Below are 22,775 nucleotides of genomic sequence, written 5' to 3'. Positions count from 1 at the left end.
CCTGGAGCTGGTGGACTCACCAGGAGCCCATTCCCAAATAAACCTGCCTCCCCCCGCCACCCCCTACCCCCTTTCTTTGAATACAGCTTGAACTGGCTCATTTTGTCTGGAGAAAACCTATTACCAACCTTTCTCCAATTTCTGGCTCACGTCCTCCACTAAATGTGCACCCTTTCTTAATAAACTGTCTACTCACAATCTTAAAACAACCCAGGCCAGGCGGCGGTGGCACACGCATTTAATCCTAGCACTCGGAAGGCAGAGGCAGTCAGATCTCTGTGAGTTCCAGGGCAGCCAGAGCAACACAGACAAACTCTGTCTTAATAAACCAATAAACAAGCCTTAATCTCAGCACTCTTGAGGATCTGAGTTATAGTTCAGCCTGGTCTACATACAGAGTTCCAGGCCAGCCAGGGACACATAGCAAAAATAAAAAATAAAATAAAGTTCCCCAGCACTGCTAGCCTGTTCCAGCACTCCTTAGAGACAAGAGGTGTCTTCTAAACTCTTAACAAATGCTTGACTCGCTCTTACTTTTCCTCTCTCCCCTCTCCTCCCCCCATACCCCTCCCCCTTTCCTTCTTTCCCCATGCTCACTTAATAAACTCATATATCCTAAAACAGACAAAAAAAAAAAAAAAAAAAAGCACTTGATTCATACTTTGTCTTTAGGTTTTTGTGTGGATTTATGTGTGCCGGCATGAGTTTAAGTGTACCACATGCATGTAGGTGCCTGAGGGAGGCCAGACAGTGAACCTAGGAAGGTCACCCGCAAAAACAGCAGTACAAGTTCTTAAATGTGGAACCACCTGTCTAGCCCCTCGTTTGTTTGTTTGTTTGTTTTTTTAAGGTAAGTTCTGTGTAGCCAACAGGCTCCGAACTCTTGATCCTCCTGCCTTGGCTTCCCAAGTGCTGTGACTGTGGGTGTGAGCGAAATACCCAGCAGGAACCAATGGCAAATAATCATTATTAGGCTCGGTTTAAGGCTCAAGGGGTAAAAACACTTACTTATACCCAACATGTAAACACAACGGAACACACAGAGAAATGTCATTACTAATTCTTGTTTTACAGATAACCAGGTCATTTCATTTTGCAATGAAAGATCCTTAAAGATAATCTGAATTCATTTAACTGAATAAATTTAACTACTTAGTAATAGTTGAAATTTTCTGCTGTTTTGATGAAATTGACTCATTTGGGCTAATTTATTTTTATTTTGTGTGTCTATGTGTGCCTTTGTGAACTATGTGTACTAGATGTAGGTAGTTGACTGTGGAGGCCAAAGGGCAGAAGATCCCTGGAACTAGAGTTGTAGGCAATTGTGAGTGTCCTGCAGTTACAAAAGGACTAAAATGAGCTCCTTCCATAGTTCATTACTCACCCAAGATCTCTACTAATGGGATCACAGTGGGCTCAGGGCTAGCCAGCACTAGGGCTACTCAGAGAGACTTTGTCTCAAACGAAGATGTTACTCCAATTTGAAACACTAGGAAACAAAACCTCATGTAGAAGTCACATGGAAGATTCCAGCAAGGCTAAGGCTAGAATACTAATCTAAATTCAAAGCCTTTCGAACCCTGCTGTGTTAACTGCCAATTTGCTCCAAATGCTATGCTGTACTTTGAATCTTGACTGTCCCCTCAAGTTCTCTGTGGTAAGGACTTGGTCCACCGCTTCTCATTGCTGAGATGGAAATGCTGAAAGAGGTGCTTGGTTCTCAGTGGGTTCTACAGGGCCTCATCTCTTCGCTCTTTCTCTTCTTGGCCACAAGTGAGCATCGTTGCTCAGCAAATAATGCCTGCAAGAGATGCTGCCTCAGTGCAGGCCCCAAAGCGATAGGAGCCTCCAAATCTGTGGCCCAAAGAAAGTGAACCTTTCCACTTCATGGGACTGTTACCTGGGGTGGCTGGCAGAGTGGAAGAAAACTAATGTGGTAATAGTTGTAAATAATTATTTTATAAGTATATTTAAATAAGCTAATTTAGCTGGGCATGGTGGTGCACGCCTTTAATCCCATCGCTCGGGAGGCAGAGGCAGGCGAATCGCTGTGAGTTCGAGGCCAGCCTGGTCTACAAAGAAGGTCCAAGCCATCCAAGCCTACACAGAGAGGTCCTGTCTCAAAAAACCAAAAAAAAAAAAAAAAAAGAATAAGAAAAAAGATTACCAGAGAAGGGTTAGAGAGATGGTTCAGAGGTTAAGAGCACTGACTGCTCCTCCAGAGGTGCTGAGTTCAATTCCCAGCAACCACATGGAGGCTCATAACCATCTATAATGTGATCTAATGCCCTCTGAGATCTGGTGCCCTCTTCTGGCCTACAGGTGTTACATGCAGGCAGAACACTGTATAAATAATAAATATTTTTTAAAAGTTTTAAAATATAATCTTGTTGGCCTGGTACTAAGTCATATGCCCGTAACCCCAGGACTTGGAAGTGTGGCAGCAGCATCAAGAGCTCAAGTTAACCCTTTGCCACATAGTGAGTTTGAGGACATCCTAGGGAAAACAAACAAAAAATTAATACCATTAATTTTTTTCAAACACTTTATTCCCATTTATTTTCTTTTTGGTTTTTCTGAGACAGGGTTTCTCTATGTAGCTTTGGCTGTTTTGTGAAGAGATTATGTAGACCATGCTGACTTCAAACTCAGATAGAGATTCACCTGCCTCAGCCACCTGAGTGCTCGGATTAAAAAGCATTACCTCAAAAACCTTTTATTTCTTAGGTCATCTTGTCATAACAACACACAAGAAAACTATCAAAAATCAAAATAACTAAGGAAGGCTGGCATCAGGTAAAATACTCACCACACAAACATGACTCAAGTTTGAGCCTCAAAATCCACATTTGTGCCCTGGAATAAGTAAGTCCATACAAATGCACCATACGTATACAATAACAACACTTTTAAGTGACCAAGGAACCAGACTAGTTCCTACAGTGCGAAGCTGGAGCATTTTGAACCTAACAATGAATAATCTCGGCAGAATGGCACCTAGTGCCTATGTTAGGATGTTAAATTCACAGGAATGCTTTGGTGGCTCGGTGGGTAAAGCTGCTTACCAACAAGCCTAACAACGCAGAGGACTCCTGTGTGCTGTCCTCTGACCTCCAGTGTGTAGCATGCTGTGCCACACAAACAGACTAAATCAACAAATTTGAAACTGTGAGTTAAGCTGGGAGTGATGGCGTACACCTTTAATCCCAGCACTCAGGGAGGCAGAGGCGGGTGGATCATTGTATGTTCAAGGCAGGCCAGCCTGGTCTACAAAGCAAGTCCAGGGCAGCCAAAGCTACAGAGAAATCCTGTCTCAAAAGACAAAAATAACAACAAGAAAGTGAGTATTAAAATACTTTCAATTTTTAAAAAATACTTTCAAATCTGTTCTAATACACTTCTATAACCTTTGGAAGACAATGGAAAACAAGCTCATTCTGAAAACCCTGCTGTGGTGCTGAGCAGCAACCTCAATGTACAGTTCCCAGTCACACGTTTTTTTAAGTTTCTAAAACTTTACTATCAGGAGCTGGAAAGATGGCTAGGCAGAAAAGAACACTTGCTGCCTTTGCAAAGGACGGAACTTTGGTTCTCTGCCTTCACATGGAGGCTTACAAGCACCCATAATTCCATTTCCAGAGGACCTGGAGCCCTCTTCTGGTTCCCAGGTGTAACAAGCACACTTGTGGTGAAGATACACTCACACAGGAAACATCCATACGTACAAAATAAAATCTAAAAATATGTATATACTTGTGTACAGAAACACACCCGATACATGTATATGGTGGTTAAAGGTCAACTTTGTGGCGTGAGTTTTTTCCATGAGCCCTTATGTAGTTTCTGGCTAATTTTCACGTCAACTCACCTCAACTTAGAAAATGCCTCTGTAAGGTCAGGTTGTAGGCAAGCCTCTTAGGCATTTTCTTAGATAGCGATTGATGGGGGAGGGCCCAGCCCTCTGTGGGCGGTACCACCCCTGGGCTGGTGGGCCTGGGTTCTATAGGAGAGCAGGCTGAGCAAGCCATAAGCAGCAGGCCAGTAAGAAGGATGTCCCAGCCCTGACTGCCTTTGATGAACTGTGATGTGCAAGTAAAAGCCCACTAAACCCTTCCCTCCCTCAAATCCTTTTGATGGTGGTGTTTCATCACAGCAACAGGAACCCTAAGATAAGGGAGTATCTCTCACCCCCTCTAAGGGTCAAGAGCACAGTGGGGGGGGGGAGTAGGAGGCAGAGGATGGGGTGCAGTGGTGAACACTGTGGCAGGCACACTATTGCCACTGCACTTGAGCTCACAAGTGCAGTTACCTGAACAAAGGGCCTGTTAACGCGTCCTGAAGGGCAAGAGTGTGTGAAGCCCTGCTCCTCCCTGAGCACTGAAGGCATTCAACGGTTGCTGGAGGAGAAAGACATTTTCTTTACAGTAGCCACTAATAAGTTGACTATAAACACAAGTAACCCTACTGAAAGCCTTGCATAACTATAGAGGGATTTTAATACAGCAACATGGCTACTCTGGCTGGAATACAGACCCAGCCTTAATGTACACCTTTAACCTCAAACAATAAAGGTAAAGTCAGCTGGTAGAAGGAAGAAGCCATGTTTGAAAGTGATGTCTAGTTGAGAGGCAAAGTGATGAATCAGAGAAGATCTGAGAGAACAGGATATGTCTAACTCTCAAAAGAACAGAAAGGTGACTTAAAAGGGAACACCACAGACAGACATAGAGAAGAGGCAGTTTTACTGGTACATTTGTACAGATGCGGGTTGCAGAGAGAACAAGCTGGACACAGGTGAAGACAGAACAAGCCAGAGAATGAGAAGGAGCCAGAAGATTAGAACAGATTGCCAAAGTTAGTATGAGGCCAAGCAGAGCAATTCAGTGAGAAGCAGCGAGAAACCAGTTGGATCTGTCAGCTTGGAGAATTTAAGCCGGAACAGATGAGTTGAACCAGCTAGTCAGAGTTCAGAAGAAGCTAGTGAGCTTATTCAGTAGTAAGTCTGAGGCTGAAAACATTCTAGGCCTATACAAATGTGGGCCATTTGTATAAATGATTTTTTTCTACACCCCTTCAAGCTCCCAAATCATGACACAGACACCTACTTCACTTATTAATAAGCTTTAAGCGGATAGTCTATTCTATTCTAACCTGTCTATGCTACTCTGGACTACTTCCCAGCCACACATCCCATTACCTCCCATCTAGTCTCACCCCGCTGCTCCTGCTCCATCTTTATCCTCCTGGTGACTCCTGGCTACCTTCCCCTTCTCTTTGACAAGTCCAGCCCTAACTCTCCTACTCAGCTATTGGCTCTTCAGCTCTTTATTAACCAATCAAGATTATGGAGAACTGTTTTTATACAGGGACAGGAGATCCTTCATAGAAATGACAATGTCCCCATGTGGATTGCAGCCAGATCTCTGGGCACATAAATCAGTATCTGAATACATAGTGCACAAGACCTGCCCCAAGAGACAACCAAATCCAAAACCAAGTGGAATAGGAGGGAGCTGCTTCAGAAGAGGAAGGGGATCGGAGGAGGAGGCCAGCAAAGGATGAGGGATGAATATGATCAAAATAATTCTAAATATGTAAAATTAAGGTTAGTAAAAGCAATTAAGGAAAATCCTTAGGAATAAACACGTTCGCGCGCATACATACACACACACACACACACACCACCTACAACAGGCAATACATGAATTTTGCATCATCAGCACACACCAAGTCTGACCACTTATGCTCTCCAGACCCCCATGGTGGAACACATGCAAACACAGATACACACATGTACATACAATAAAAAATGCAACAATTTACAACAACTAGGTAAAGTGGTGTACACCTGTGACCCCAGTAGCACTTGGGAAGTGGGAACAGAACGACTAATAGTTCAAGGTCATTCCTAGCTACTTGGTTAAGTTTGAGGACAGCAAAGAGAGAGCATAGTGGCTCATGGCTTTAATCCCAGCACCTACTTGGGAGGTAGAGGCAGGAGGATCTCTGTGATTTTGAGGCCAGCCTGGTCTATACAGTGAGTTCCAAGACAGCCAGGGCTATGCAGAGACAGTCTTCAAAAACAAACAAACAAACAAACAAACAAAAACTAAACAAACAAAAAAGAGAAGTATCTGGAGAGATGGCTCAGAGGTTAACATTGGCTGCTCTTCGAGATGACTGAAGTTCAAGTTCTACACCCACACAGCTCACAACCGCCTGTATCTTCAGTTCCAAAAGATCCAATGCCCTCTTCTGGTCTCTAAGAATACTGCCATACATGTGCACATACACACAAATGAATCTTAAAAAAAGAAAACAAAGCGAGGCCAGTTTTAGCTACAAGAGTGAGTCAGAGGACCATCTGGAAGACATGAGACTGTCTACAATGAAAACAAGAAAATATTATTAGCCAGGCAGTGGTGGTGCACACCTTTAATCCCAGCACTTGGAAGGCAGAGTTCCAGGCCAGCCTGGTCTACAAAGCAAGTCTGGGACAGCCAACACTACACAGAGAAACCCTGTCTCAAAAAACAAAACAAGTAAATATCAGCCTGGTGTACTTTTAAAATATATGTATTAGTTTTTAATGAACAGTAACTGCTTTTAACCACTAAGCCATCTCTCTGCAGTCCCAATAATGGAAATCCAACAAAACACAAGTATTTAAGTATACATTTTTTTTAAAAAGTGGCAGATTAGAATGCAAAATTCAGCCGGGTGTGGTAGTGCGCATGCCTTTAATCACAGCACTTGAGAGGCAGAGAAAGGCAGATCTCTGCTAGCCTGGTCTACAGAGTGAGTTCAAGGACAGCCAGAGCTATACAGAGAACCCCTGTCCAGAAAAACAAAACTAACAAACCAACCAAGAAATGTAATAGAATGCCAAATTCCAAGAAAAATACACTACCAACAAATCCTGTATGGCTTCTAGTGCTCAGAGACAAAGTAGCTGGAAGCAAGAAGGCTCCGTGGGTGAGACACAACAGAACCCTCACAACCTGAACTTGATCTCAAGTCCCAGAGAGTGGATGAGAATCAATTCCCAAAGGCTGTCCTCTGACCACACAAACGCTGTGGCATACATGGGACCTCTGAACCGCCATATACAATAAATAATTGGAGAAAAATAAAGTAGTACAAAGTTGGTTTTAAAGTGATGACTTTATTAATAAATATACATCTATATGATGATGTAGATACAAATCATGAACACTACTCCATTCCATACACATAATTGCACACGAGTAGCTCAAGTTCATGGACATTAAAACATACACAGTATCTATTCAGACTTTTTACAGCAGAGGACAACGTGCTTATTATCAGTTAACTGGTAAATACTTGCTTCATAATTGTCTGTGGAAAAGGGAAGTTGTGAATCATAAAACCAGAGTGGCTAGATTAAATCACACAGCTGACTTACTATAGCATCACTTCTCAAAAACTTAAATACAGTGTATGTGTGAGCATAGATTTGCCTACTTGGAAGTAAAAGGGAGAAAAGCAAAGGAAAGATTTAGATACATCTTAAGAGTCTGAGTGCAGTCATTACGATAGCAAACAAAAGAGCACCAAAACTTTTATACCCAAGACTGTTGCGAATTATTATTTTACTGTAACAGATCATAAAGTTTTACTGCATATAGACAAGGAACTGACAGCAGTCATCAACATCCCCTGAAATGTTCTTTTAAAGCTTCTTAAAGTAGAAAGAAGTTCACTGTTTAAACTCACAAACTGGTCATTCTTACACTGGATGAATCGACCTTAACATCATAAGTGGATCCAGATTTTACTTCAAGGAAATTCTATTCTTATTTCATGAAAATATATAAGTAAATTCACACAAACACCAGTTTGGAATGAATAAACACCACTTTGACAGATGTTTCTTTTTAAAAAGTAATTTAAAATACAAAGAATTGTTAGTCTGATTTAAACAATGATTTTTAAAAAAAGTTCTCAAATATTAAAAATCAAACCAGATACTATTTAACTTTTCAATATATTGTGCCAATATATATTTTTAAATATCCAGTGCAAAACTCCCAAGATAGTATCAAAATCACCCCATACTAAAGATTAGTTAGGCAAGGTGACACCTGTGGAAAATGAAAATTTCATCTGTATTGACTCCTTATTTGTTTTAATAATAATAAATAAGGCATGTTAAAATATCCTTTTAAAAAGTAAAACAAACTTACTTGAATAGTAGATCATTTTCTGACAGTTTTAATATAGAATAGTGAAACCTGTTTTATGAAGAATAGATTCACGCAGTATAAAATTAGCAATTTACCTTTTAAGGAACAACTATACAGTGGGGGAAGGGCTTCGGGGGACAGTTTTCCCCAACTGAATATACTGACATCTAGGCAACTGTTTAACATGCTATTTCAGTGTCTGTCATGACAAAAGACCATGTTACAAAAGATGCAGAATGCAGTCTTTAGATCGTGTAGAAGTAAAAATATTTTTTATGTGAAGACTTCATTCCGGTCATCACGTCTGTCTCTCCAGCGTGGCACTAGTAAACTGTCCACAAGGAGAGAAGTAAGTAGAACCGATGTTCACCAGGCACACAGTATTCCAGGTAACTAACTGCTCACAGGAACAGTAACTCAGTTTCTAAGTGACGCTACCCATTCACAACTGTAGCCACTCACCCCCACCTCCCTTCCTGGGGTGGAGCTCCTGATATAAACACTGTTATGGACAGTATCTCCTTACACTGAGGTCCTATTTCATCAACATGTGTTTGAAACTCCTGATACAATAATACACCTGCTTTATCTTCTGACACACCGCACAGCACTACTGAGTAGATGTGCTGGAAGCTGAGGAAGGGGATGGATGTGGGAAAGAGTAAGGAAGAAATATAGAAGGGTATAAAACCAGGAATGGAATTAAACTGAAAGATGTCAAGTGGACTTACTAAGAAACACACAAACACACATGCACCCAAATCCTTGACAGTGGTGAGCATTATTCTACAGCCTAATATTTCAACTGTCTTCAAGAACCAGCTGTGCAAGGATTGCTAGGCAGCCAATTGCTAAACAACTTCAGAAACAGCTGGCAGACACTCAAGTGACCAGATGAACGCAGGAGTGAAGACGTAAGCATTTGAGTGTCAGATTTAGACATTTTGAGTAAATTATTAGCAGTCTTATACTCTAAGCTTCTGCAAGAAGAAACTCTTGAAGCTATTTAGCTGCCCGAATGTCACAGCTGGCTATGTAGGCACCCAACACTGTTCGCTGTTATGGTTTGTGCAAAGCTAGACTGTTGAGGTAACTCTCCCCACATGCAATGCAAAACTTTTACTGTAGGAGCAGAAGCCCAGCTGCTGTGTCAGCTATCACCAGGGCACCTAAAGTTTGGTGCTTGTCTCCTGATAAAGGTTCGAAACATGGTATTTTATGTGCAGTCAGTTTGCATGGACCAAGAGCAAGCCTAACCAACACGTTTCGTTTAAATTTCTGATTATTTGTTTTTTGAAACAGGGTTTCTCTGTGTAGCCTTGGCTATCTTGGACTTGCTTTGTCGACCAGGCTGGCCTCAAACTCACAGAGATGCCTGCCTCTGCCTCCTGAGTGCTGGGATTAAAGGCATGCACCACCATGTCCAGTCAAATTTCTAGTTTTTTAAAACGATTTTTTAAAATTATTTATACAGTATTCTGCCTGCATGTGAGCCAGCAGGCTAGAAGAGCATACGAGAGCTCATTATAGATGGTTGTGAGCCACCATGTGACTGCTGGAAATTGAACTCATGACCTTTGGAAGAACAGCCAGTGCTCTTAACCTCTGAGGTATCTCTCCAGCCCTTCTAATTATTTTTAAATTTTTTGAGTCCTATAAATCTACATTTTAATCTCCAAGGCATTTCAAAATGCAAGTTGAAATATTTTTATTTTTAAAAGACAGGTCTTCCTGCCTGGCACTAGCTATCCTGGAACTCACTGTGCAGACCTCAAAATTCACAGAGATCCACCTGTCTCATCTCCCAAATGCTGGGACTAAAGGCTTGTGCCATCACCCACCTTGCCCAGGGAAAGCTTTTCAATTCTGAAGTTCAAAATATTTTACTTAGAACAAACTCAGAATAAATAAAGCGTATATTAACAAGAAACATTTCAGAAAGGAAGATTTCCCTCCGTAACTATGTCTACCTGCCAGTGTTTGTCTCTTCCATACTTGGTTTAAAGCTTGCCTCACTAGGGAGAAGAGGCATCTTTTGGAAGAAGCGGTCGCCCTGGAGCCACACCACCATTTTTAAGCTAACCAGAACTCAATTTACAGACATACTGAGTTCTTCCATTTCTTGGCTTTTTAGGTCTTAGCCAAGAAAATGCTTTCTGCTTAGACCAGTTTTGTAGCCTACCATTCAGTTTGTGTCCTTTGGTAGATGTAAACCTGAAAATGCAGTTAAATACTAATGCAATGTAATAATTACTCTGGAAAAAAAAAAAACATTCTAAATGAATGAGCAATCGTTATGTGTTTTTAAATATAATATTTGAATTAATATTGAAAGTCACTAAGTATATGAAAGACAAAACAATAGAACAGAATGATTACAGTTACATGCAGACCTTAAGGATTTTTTGTATATTAAATGTAATGTGCACGTTTATGAAGTATTTATGGGCTTTAAGTATAATGTAGTGTCTGATGTATATGTTCTTAGGCAACTAAAACACATAATCTGGAACTATAATCTCTGCAAAGCAGGCATTAAACAATGCTTTAGGAATAATGATCAACCAACGTCGTGTGAATCAATAAGTTGTGTTTGAAATGCTAAAGCATCCAAAAAGCTCTTATTCCGGGAACTCTGAACTCACACACCATCCCCTTGGATCTGCTCACTAGCTGCTGTTCAGCCCCCTCAGTTATGAGGCCTCAGGTAAAACTGTGTCACACTGTGGTTTGCTCATAAAGTTAACTGCCACGGCAGCTGCTGAGCATGTGAGGCGTCCACTTAGGGAAAGCAACGACTTAGCTGAGCGCTGTGTGAACCTTGTACAATACAGGAACAATGCACTACTCTTGCCCAAAGTGCATCTGTCAACATGTGGCAGCTTCTGAGCAAAAAACCAAAGAAAAAGAAGTAGGGAGTGAGGAAGACCAAACAGAAAAACAAAACTGGGAAGTCCAGGTGGTAAAATCATGTCAAATTACAGCAAGAAGCTTTGGGGTGACTCAGTCTGCTCCTAACAAGTGCTCCCCTGCCTCACTCATTCACTGGGTGGCTTGACTTCACCACTGCTTTCCTGAACCCCGTGAATTGCTCGGCTGTGCATCATAGGGTAAGGAAAGGCAGCAGTGCCACAGCCATAGCCAAGATCTGCAAGCCGGGACAGAGCTTTAATGCTACCTGGAGGTCTCCCTGGGCTGACCTTGTATCCTGCAGCTTTGGTTGTACCCAAAGGTCTGCCTGGACTTGTTTTAAATCCAGCTGCTTTGGTAGTTCCCAGGGGTCTGCCTGTGCTGGTCCGGTATCCTGCTGACTTGGTGGTTCCTGAAGGCCGGCCCTCGCTTACCAGATCGATTGAGGTTTTTCTTTTTCTTGAGTTCATCTTTTATCTCTATGTTTCTGCCACTGGTAGGCTGTAAGTGTGTTTCGTTTAATGGGTCCTGCCTCTGACAAACCATTGGTTTGTGGCTGACCGTGTGGGTGTATTTGCTTTGCTGGGAGGAATATATATCAAACTGATCAGCAGCTCTCATGGCATCTTCAGTGAGGCAGGAAGGCTTGCCAGGCCCACAGAACGCTGGGTTACTGCCGGCAACGGGATGCATCATTTTCTACAAAAAATAACGACAAATATGTATGAAAATCTATCTGTACGACAGCATCCAATAGGAACCCCCACCTCCCCCGTTTTTCAAGACAGGGTTTCTCTGTGTAGCCTTGGCTGTCCTGGACTCACTCTGTAGACTAGGCTGGTCTCGAACAGTGTGATCCACCTACCTCTGCCTCCCAAGTGCTGGGATTAAAAGTGTGTGCCACCACGCCCAGGCGGAAAACCATCTTTTAACAACTATACAGACTACCTAAGTCGTGACCCATGCTAGGTAGCTTGTTGTTCAGTGACGCAGCTGCCTCTGAGTTACCTATACCACCAGCCTTGGTCAGAATTCTTTGATTTGTCGGTGCCTTATCTAGTATACATAAATAATGTTGTTCATGGCTTCCCCCAAAAGTCAGATAATGAGCAGCATGAAAGAGTCATGGTTTTCTCAGTAACAGGTAGGAACAAATGTCATTTAAGTATGATCATTCAAGTAGAGGCAGGAACCATTTTCCTCAGCAGTTAAGAGGACTTGCTGCTCTAGCAAGGGACCCAGGTTCAGGTCCCAATACCCACACGGTGGCTCACACCATCCATAATTCCAGTTCATGGGGACTGACATCCTCTTCTGATCCCCTTGGGCAGCAAGCATGCACACGGTAAACATATATACATATAGGCAAAACTGTCATACACATATTTTTTAATCTAAATTCTATTTTAAAGATTTATTATGTATACAGTATACACTTGCAGACCAGAAAAGGGCACCAGATCTCATTCTAGATGGCCGTGAGCCACCATGTGGCTGCTGGGAATATAACTCAGGACCTTTGGAAAAGCAGCCAGTACTCTTCAACTCTGAGCCATCTCTCCAGTCTCCTTAATCTAAATTCTTTGGAGGATAACTCAAAACACTAATTTAATAGCTATAATATTCTCATTAAGGTTGATATAAATTAAAAATGAATTATTTGGTAGGCTTTTTTCCCTTTAAGTTATTAAACCCTGAAAAACTAAAGGTAAAACCAGAACAAGGGTGAAAATGATGGATCAGCAGGTAAAGTCGCTTGGCACCAAGCCTGACATTTTAAGTTCAATACCCAAAAGGCAGGAGAATCCACTCTCAAATTATCCCCTCACATCCACATACTTGCAACACACACAAACACACACACACACAGAGTTAAAAAAAAATTAACAAAAGTAAAAGCCCAGAACTCCTTGGGTACTGCAGCATTCTCACATGCACACTCTTAACCTGATCAGTTTCTACAAGATGGATCCTCAGTCATTATGTAATTTATTATTTATACAGAACCCTGAGTGTCTGGTTACACTTTTCAAAAGCCAGATAGTATCAAGCAAGAAACACATGTCTTAGCCAATGGCCTCTATCCAAACAAAAGGCAGTATCAACCCAGAAGATAAAGGTTTCTATTACTTAAAACAGATGAGAACGTATACAGTCAAGACTTGAAGCCAGGTGCCGGGCGTGGTGATGCACGCCTTTAATCCCAGCACTCAGGAGGCAGAGGGAGGCGTATCGCTGTGAGTTCGAGGCCAGCCTGGTCTACAGAGAGAGTCCAGGACAGCCAAGGCTACAGAGAGAAACCCTGTCTAAAAAACCAAACCAAACCAAACCAAAAAGACTTGAAGCCGGGTGTGGTGGCACACCCCTTTAATCCCAGCACTTGGGAGGCAGAGGCAGGCAGGCTTCTGTGGGTTCGAGACCAGCCTGATCAACAAAGCAAGTCCAGGACAGTAAGGGTTGTTACACAGAGACACCCTCTGTCTCCAAAAAACCAAAAAATAAAATAAAATGCCTACCTCTTTCCACTCCAAGACTTACCTGCTAGTAATTCTTTGCTTTTTTGTTTGTTTTTTTAAACAATTGGTCCCGGAGTCAGGTGAACTGGTGCACACCTGTATTACCAGCACTCAGGCAGCAGAGGCAGGTGAATCTCTGTAAATTCGAGGCCAGCAAGTCCAGGCTTGCTACACAGAGAATCCCTGTCTGGAAAGGCTCAGTGGTTAAGAGCATTGCCTGTTCAGTTCTGAGATCCTGAGTTCAGTTCCCAGGAACCACATGGGATCTGATGCTCTCCTCTGGCACGCAGATGGACATGCAGATGGAGCACTCATATACACAAAATAAACAAATCTTTAAAGAGAGAATTGAGCTCACTCTTTGTCTATGCTAACCTCGAACTCACAATGATCTGCCTGCCTCTGCCTCCCGAGTGCTGGGATTAAAGGCATGTGTCACCACACCTGGCTCCAGCATACATTTGGGGCGGGGGGGGGGGGGGGGGGGGGGGGGGGGGGTGGGGGGGGGGCGGCGGAGAAAGGGTTTCTCTGTGTAGCCTTGGCTGTCCTGGACTCTCTTTGTAGACCAGGCTGGCCTTGAACTCAAAGCGATCTGCCTGCCTCTGCCTCCTGTGGCTTGCGCCACCGCCTTGAAAACACAGCCATCAACCTGCCTCTGCCTCTGCCTCCTGAGTGCTGGGATTAAAGGTGTGTGCACCGGGCCATCACACTCTTAACTGCTTTTCTTCCAGCTAACTACTCTGTAATTCTTTCACTAAAATGATGTAGGCTACATTTAATAAAGTCAGAAGAATTTCTCTAAGATGTGGATGGAATGTAACCTAGGAGTTATAGAACAAATTGTGTTGCCTTGCAAAGGCTACAGTTGTGTGTGTGTGGTACTAGGAGTGCAACTGAAGGCCTTTCACACATCAAACAAAAAAGGAGTATCTTTTAAAATGGTTCACTGAAAGTTTAAGAAAGCCAACCGGAAGTGTAATTGTGACTATATTAGTAGTTTTGAAGGTGTACTGAGATTTGCTGTCCCTTAAGTTCTCCTGTGGGTGTTTAACCCTGCTGTCTTTCGATGAAACAATCGCATTTTCTTTCCCAACACTATTTTTAGTAAATACACAAGGCATCTATGGAGCTTTGCAAATATTGCAAAGCTTCAGAAGCCGACATTCCCTTCTCCTCCAAAGATTAAATATCACATGATTCTCGGATTTTTGTTATTATCTGGCTAACTAGTATATGTAATTACGTATGATTTTATAATTCTAAACAAGTGTGTGGGAGGCTGTGTTAATCACTAAGGGTGTTGCTCTGCTCCCTGCCTTGCCAGAAGTTTAGATATTAGGACACAACATAAATAACGGTCTCCTTTGTCTTCTCTGCGCTCCTTAACTGTGCCCTACGGCGGTTACCCAAAAGCACCCTAACTGGACCCGAGACGTTCACCGCCGTGTCCCCGAGCCGCCGCCGATTACCGCAGCGCGAGAGCAAGTTTGCAGCCCCGCTCCCACCCTGCAGCCCTGGCGGCGCACTCCGCGCCGCGACTTCCGCCTCCCGCGATGCTGGCGGGACCCCGAACGGAAGTACCGCGGGCCCCGGCCGCCCGGGAGGAAGAAGGCACTGGCGTTCGCCGCCGCCCCCCGCGCCCACGCCCGCCGCCGCCGCCGCCCCGCGCCCTACCTCCGCTGCTGGGAGCCTGGCTCTCAGAGCGCCCAGGGGCCGCCCATAGGCAGGAAAGCTCCCGCCCGTTCCCGCCGCGCCCGCTCTAGGCGGCCAGTCCCGTTCACCGCAGAGGGCCGGCAGCGGCGGAGAGGCCCACGCCAGCGTCCGACTCCCAGGAGCCCTCACCGCGGGCCCGGGAAGCGGGAGGAAGAAGCCGCCACAGCCCCGGAATGCGAGCGCCGCACACCCAGGCGCATGCGTAGGCACTCTTAAGTCTCGCGAGACTGGCGGTGCGGCCCGCGACCAGAGTGCGCCTGCGCGGGATGGACCAGGCTGACGCGGACTACAGACCCGCTAAACGGGGAGTGCAGTTTACCTAGATGAAATTCCGAACATCTACTAAATTTCTCAGAACGCAGGACTATTCAATGAGGCAGTCAGGGTTTGAATCCTGCTGCTGTGTTCCAGAAGCCGCTTTTCACAGCTGTTTGTAAAAGATGTTTGACAATGTCTATGTGCTAGGGACTCGCGCAGACATTTTAAAGATTCATTGTCTGCCCTGTTCTTAGGGTTAGGGTGAGAGAGCCCAGCTTCAAACAACATGAGAATATTGAGATGATGGCTTTAGAGGCCTATGACATAAGACGTGTAATAATTAAAAGTATTCTGTGGGGTTCCCTATAGCATTTGTTTGTTTTTAAATCCCTGACATCTCTAGAATGTGCCATATCCTTCATCCTGAAAGAACCCCAGCCACAAGCCTAATTCCATTTTTACCATAACGGTTTTCTTCTGAGTCACATTGTTGTATAATTATCTTGTATTCAGGAAGAATTCTTACCACAAATACATAACATGAAATCGACAGTCTTCCAGCACTCCAAACCCAAATAGAATTCCAAGGAAAAAACAAAACCTGTCCAGCAGGAGGCACCAACAAGCCCACCTTCCTCTCAGGAACCCTAGGAGCAGTCAAACAGCCCCTCCCTTCAAAAACCTGTGAGCTGCCATTAACAACATGGTTTTGGTATTTTGCTTTGTTTAAAACAAAAAACAAAAAACAAAAAAACACAGCAACAAAATCCCAGAGTTGCCCAAGGAGACGCCTGTCTGGCAGAGAGAACCGCTGTAATGTTCTGGCAATGGCTCTTCCGCTCCAATGAGCCTAGCTTTGGACACCACTCAAGATGCCTCTTTGATGAGGCAACCTATGGCCACCCCAGATGACCCTGCTCACAACTGAACTGGCTCCCACTGCAGCAGTCTTCAATCCGGTCAGACAGGAGCCTTGTGCCAAACGACAGCGTGGCTATATCAACACCACTCCCTTCGTGCTTCTGGAAGCAGCTGGGCAAACTTCCTTCCTGGCAAGGCTCTGCGCTGCCACAGGGGCCTCAGTGAAGACTAGTCTCAGTGGTCTCATGGCCTACTGGTGGTTTGACTGCTGGCAGGGCCAGCCTAGCTAGCAGGAGGTGCAGGGGACTTGGAGCTACCAGCCTCAGGCAGGTGGTTAGACATGAACAGCAAGACTACAGACATCAGGGAGTCAGAGCTGAGAAGTGAGGCTGTGGAGGACCACCACCCTGCTTAGAGAGGAAGGCACTGAATTGCTAGCTCTGGCTACTGAGGAGCTGTGATGCTAAGTTGAGGGCACTGACATCCCCATTTCTGAGCAGTAACTAGAGGCTGGACACTAGGCCACCGGCATGTAAAGGTCACACTTGAGAGGAAGGCCCTGGCACTGTGTTTGGAGTTGCTGCATCAAGTGAGTTTCCATTTGAACAGAGCAAAAGGACCTTCAGCTTTTTGGAGGTGGTCTCTATGCAATGCAACGTGGTGTTTGCATTGGCCTGGGGCTTTGAGTCATGTCTGTCCATCAAAGTGATTCAGCACAGGGCTCAGATTTGCACTGTATCAGTGCCACCTCCAGAAGAGCTGGAGACAGATTAGCCCTACCAGTCACCTGTCTACAAGACCTCCAGTAAACAAACCAGGTGTGATGAACACTGTAGAGGACCACACCTTTAATCCCAGCACTGAGGACGTAAAGACTGAAAGATCTCAGAGTTCAAGGCTAGCCTGGTCTACACAGCCAGCTCCAGGGACAGCCAGGACTACAAAGAACAGTGGTTCTCAACCTTTCTAATGCTGTGACCTTTAATACAGTTCCTCGTCTTGTGGTGACCCAAACCTTAAAATTAGTTTTCCTGCTACTTCATAACTGCAATTTTGCTGTTATAAATCGTAATTTTTTTTTTTTTTTTTTTTGAGACAGGCTTTCCAAAAGGTCTCAAACCTCGGCTGAGAACCAACTCTGCCTCAAAAACAACAACAAAAAACAACTCTGAACCAAGGCTCCATTGGGGAAGGTGGGACTGTCTCACAGGAGAACACTGCTGATCCTCCTGCTTAGCGATTGGTGAGTTTTAGTAGGAAGCTTAGGGACTGGTCAGTTTGCCTGCTCAGGGATTGGTAGGTTTTTGTACAGACTTTTCACCTCAAATTAGCATAATCTGGGATGAGTCCAACTGAGGGGCTGGAGTTGACAGTGCTGTGTCTATGGGCCACTGATCTGTTGAGGTGATGGTCTCTCTGCTGAGGTTGTGAGACGCCAAGAGGTTCAAGGCTCCACTGTGGCAGCCAATCCGTCCTCATGGCAATGGGCTCCTTCAGCTATCTCTGCTACTGCTGCCAACACTGTGGGCCACTTTGGTCACAGAAGGCAAGGCAGATGCAAAGCCCTTAGCTCGGCTAGGCTCCAAGGATCTGTGTTGCTCCCATGGCCGTCTCCAAGGCTGAGGCAGTGGGCTGCCATGGCTCTAGCCCTACAAGGACAGCCAGGACTGTCACACAGTGAAACCCTCTCTCGAAACCAAAACAAGACTCAAGAACAGTTCTGCCTTCCCACAGGAGATGATATTATGCCTGCTAGGATTCCCTTGTAGGTAGTATCAGGAGGCTCACTAGTCTTCAGGAGATCCTCAAGGGGCCCCTCCTTTGTCCTACATTACATAAGAGGAAGAGACTGTTCAGTAGTGTTGCTCCTTTCAGCTACCTGTACTCCTGTAAGCAGCCACAACCACTTCCACACCAAGAAGGCAATCAATCTGTTGTCTTCCCAGTCCAGCCTGGGAATAAAGAGCCTTTACCTGCAGATAGCTGGATGCATTTATAAATTTCACAATTCATGAGTGGGTTTCCCTTTTAAAACAGACAAAAACTCTAGTTAATTACTAGTTAACTCTAGTTAATTAACTAACTTGAGTTAATTAACTCTAGTTATTTACATTAAGTTGTGTGTGTGAGACATCAACAAAACCAATTCAGTATCTAGAAAGTGCTACTCCAAAGGAAGACACAAAGGTCACAAAAATACTGTGGTGACCAGTTAGGCTATGTGTACCAATGAGGCCAGTTACATGTGGAGTACTGTAAAGGAGTGTGTGAAATCAGCTGCAGGGAACTTTGTGGCTGTGATTTCACACTCACGCCCCCTTTTTCTTCGACTCTTCTGTGATGATGAAGAACAAAGCCAGGGCCTCGTGCAAAGCAACAAAAGTACAAAGCACATACATTTCACATAAAACATTATTATTAAAAAGAATGTATATTTGAAAAAAAAAAAAAGAATGTATATTTGATAATCAGAGTAGATGAAAATTTTTGTGTTGTTTGAGACACGCTTTCCCTGTGTAGCCCAGGCTATTCTAGAACTTTGTAGACTAGGCTGGCCTCAAACTCAAAAGATTCGCCTGCCCCTGCCTCCTGAGTTCTGGGATTAAACATGTGCACCAACACCATTCAGCTGGAGACAATTAAAAAAAAAAAAAAAAAAAAAAAAAAAAAAAGAATCCTTTTTTTTAAAAAAGAATGTAGTTTTAAAAAAATGTATTAGGCCAAAGAGTTCCAGGAGAGCCTGGGCTACACAGAAAAAACCTGTCTTAAAAAAAAGGAAAAAAAAAAAGAATGTATAGGGCTGGCAAGGTAACGAACTCAGAGACCATCCTGCTCATAGTTCCTGAAGGCAAGGGTTACAGGGGTGTGCCACCACACCTGCTCTAAACCAAGAAAGCTTAAAGAACTTTTCTGTTTCTTCAAATTCTTAACTACTCATAAAGCTTTTTTTTTTCAGTTGACAATATTAAGTTTTTATGTATGAGGGAAACCAATATCCTCTTCTGGCCTCTGCAAGCACTAAGCACACCCATGGTGCACAGATATACATGCAAATAAAAAACAAAAACAAAAACAAAAACAGATCAGGTGTGGAGGCATATGTCTGTAATCCCATCACTTGAAAGGGAGGCAAAGGCAGGTGGATCTCTGAGTTTGAGGCCAGCCTGGTCTACAGAAGCAAGTCCAGGATAGCTAAGGCTATACACAGAGAAACCCTATCTCGAAAAACAAACAAACAAACAAAAGGGGGGCATAAAATTAACATAATTTCTTTTTAAAAAGAATGTATATTTGATAAACATGGTAGAAGAGAATTAAGAAACAAAAAATAAAGATGCACACTATGCATGCCACCAACACTTGGGAGGCAGAGGAAGGTAGATCTCTCTGAGTTCAGGACCAACCTAGTATACAAATCAAGTTCCAGATCATCTTAGGCTACACATCGAAACTCTGTCTTTAAAAACACAATACACAAGCTGAGAGATGACTCAGTGGTTAAGAGCACTGTGTGCTCTTCCAGAGATCCTGAGTTCAATTCCCAGCAACCACATGGTGACTCGCAACCATCTATAATGTGATCTGGTGCCCTCTTCTGGCCTGCAGGGGTACAGGCAGACAGAGCACTGTATACATAAGTAAATAAATCTTTAAAAAAAAAAAAAAAAACAACTATACCAACACTAATACATCTCTTAGATGTCTACAAAATACAAAAAAAGATTAGAGAAAAGGCAAAAGAGAAGGCATTCAAAGAAAAATAATCTGAGACAAATGCAGACTAAATTAAGTTTATTCTGTAAGGAATTTAGAGAACACGAGCACATATTGATATTGCGTTAAAAAACAAAATCTGTACATCATTCAAACTTTAAAAATTAGTCAGTGTTGACACTATAAAATGTACTGAGCAATAGTTCACTTTAGAACAATATACAATCAGTGTTTCTTCACAGCTAGATATACAAACAGAAAATGCGAATGCTGTAGCTTCTGAACCTCAGGGGCCCAGTGGGTTCCAGGGAGCACCATTACACCAGTGTGACTGCCACAGACCCTATAAAGTAACAAACTACACCTGGGTGGTAAAGAGAAGCCAACACATAAACCAAGGCAGGAAGAAGTGCTGATGACTGTAATTCTAGTGAAAAGTTTGGTTTCATATTGTTATTACATATATTTCCTCTATTTTCTTGGAGTGAAGTAACTAGGTATGTGAAGGTCTAAAAGTATTTACCGGGCTGGAGAGATGGCTCAGAGGTTAAGAACACTGACTGCTCTTCCAAAGGTCGTAAGTTCAATTCCCAGCAACCATATGATGGCTCACAACCATCTATGAGATCTGGTGCCCTCTTCTGCTGTGCAGGCCAGAACACTATTAGCTAACTAAACAAATCTTTAAAAAAAAAAAAAAAAAAGGAAAAAAAATTTACCAGTTACATTTTACTTTTCCAGTACAAGTAACCTTATACTTAACAAATAGGATATTCATCTGTAGCTATGACTATTAACTATGTCATTTTTTTTTCTTTAGATTTATTCACTAGAATTAAAGACAACTTTTAGCTGCTATGTGGGTGCTGGGAACAGAATCTGGGTCCTCTGTAAGAGCAGCAGGTGCTCGTAACAACTGGATCACTTCTCTAAGCTTAAAAGCATTTCTTTTAACTATACTATGCTCTGATTTAAAAACAACCTCTAAATCAAGAATATATACATATATATATGTTTGTTCTCCTTTATAAGACAGGGTCTCACTGTGTAGCTCTTACTGGCCTGAAACTCACTATGTAGAACAGGCTGGTCTTGAACTCAGGGAACATTTGACCTCTACCTCTCGAAGGCTGGGATTAAAGGTGTGCACCATCGTACCTGGTTTAAATCAATAAACATCTTTTCTGTCTCTTAATTTAAGGAATGTTTATTTAATACCTGATAAAGCTTTTTTATGATAATATGGAGTTTTCATATATCAAGAGTCTTGAAAATAATTTTAGGTTAATCTAACCATAGCCATTCAGAATTAGACCCCAAAGGTTCTGAAGTGCATTTCTTGGTTCTCTGTGCACTTAATTTTACTAACCGATGTTGCAGTCTGAAACTTAAATACTACTATTTGAAATGTCATTTATTTCCATTTCTACATCTATTTATCTATGTGCGCATGTAAAATGAATGTCAGAGAAAAACTTGCACTTTCTGTTATGTGGGAGACTGAACTCAGGTAACTAGGCTTGGTACCAAGAAGCTGACACACTAAGAACCAGTGATTAACAAAAACGTTTTGTTTTTTTTCTTGTGCTAGACCTTGGGCATGGTTAAGCAAGTGTGTTACCACTGACCTATAACCCCAGCCTTGTTTTGGTTTTGTTTGGTTTTTCAAGACAAGGTTTCTGTGTGTAGCCATGGCTGTCCTCAAATTCACATCAACCCTCTTGCCTCTGCCTCCTGAGCACTGGGAGTAAAAGCCTGTGCTTTGTTTTATTTTGTTTTGTTTGACATGAGGCTTTACTATGGAGGCCCTGGTTGGCCTCAAATTCATGATCTTTCTGCCCCTGCCCAATAGGGTGTTAGGATTACAAGCATGGAAAGCATGTCTTGTTTTAGAGAGGGAGAAATTCACAACCTACTCAATTACCCTGAAGGAAAATTATACTAAAAGTATTAAGGCATCTGTATGCACCGTACTATAGCTGTCTAAGGGGATCATGAGTAGCGTGACTGACCACAGTCACTGTCTCTAATCGAAGTCGACAGACAAGTTTGTTCTTGGGCAAAGCCAGAGGCTGAGAGAACCTGAAACAGCAACACTCATGCAGTCAAAGAACTAGAGAGCCGAGTGTGGCAAAAGCACTGTGAAGGCAGATGCAGTGGGAGCATCACAGGTTCAAGGACAGCCTGGGCTCTACTGCAATTCTCTCAAAAATAGGAAATAAAAAGAAAGAAATGCAAAAATCCCAGTATACTACTTAGCAAGCCAACTACTACTCATTTCTGATGATAAAGTTTAAAAAACTCTGAGCCGATTGTGTAAACTTCTATTATATCATTCTTAGATCCAGTTCATATGTTCCATTCGGTCCAGTTAGATTTAAGCTCAACAGGTGGCAGCAAAATATGACAAGGACTTTTACCTTTTCTTAGGCGGGTGATCACGTGACAGTTTCATTGAGGGAGGATAGATCAGGGGACTTGAGTGGCGGAGACCCTTTATCACTGCATTCAACACAAAGCTGCAGTGTCCCCAGTGTCCCCAAGTGCTGCATGTGAGGCTTGCAGCGCACAGCATCACACCCTGGAAACCGGTCTG

The 22,775-nt window shown here is 43.2% G+C and overlaps 1 protein-coding gene across 1 annotated transcript; it reads right to left on the bottom strand.

Moving 5' to 3' along the window:
* Positions 1–11,119: 11,119 nt before the first annotated feature.
* Positions 11,120–15,543, bottom strand: C3H5orf24 (chromosome 3 C5orf24 homolog). The gene is given in 3 exon segments (XM_051172329.1): positions 11,120–11,542; positions 11,544–11,816; positions 15,308–15,543. Coding segments are annotated over 2 exon segments (567 nt in total). The 5' UTR covers positions 11,814–11,816; positions 15,308–15,543; the 3' UTR covers positions 11,120–11,245.
* Positions 15,544–22,775: the final 7,232 nt, after the last annotated feature.

Source organism: Acomys russatus, chromosome 3, assembly GCF_903995435.1.
Source record: "Acomys russatus chromosome 3, mAcoRus1.1, whole genome shotgun sequence".
In the NCBI taxonomy this organism is placed as follows: domain Eukaryota; kingdom Metazoa; phylum Chordata; class Mammalia; order Rodentia; family Muridae; genus Acomys; species Acomys russatus.
The sequence above is the reverse complement of the archived record's forward strand: the minus strand, read 5'-3'. Positions and strand labels throughout refer to the sequence as shown.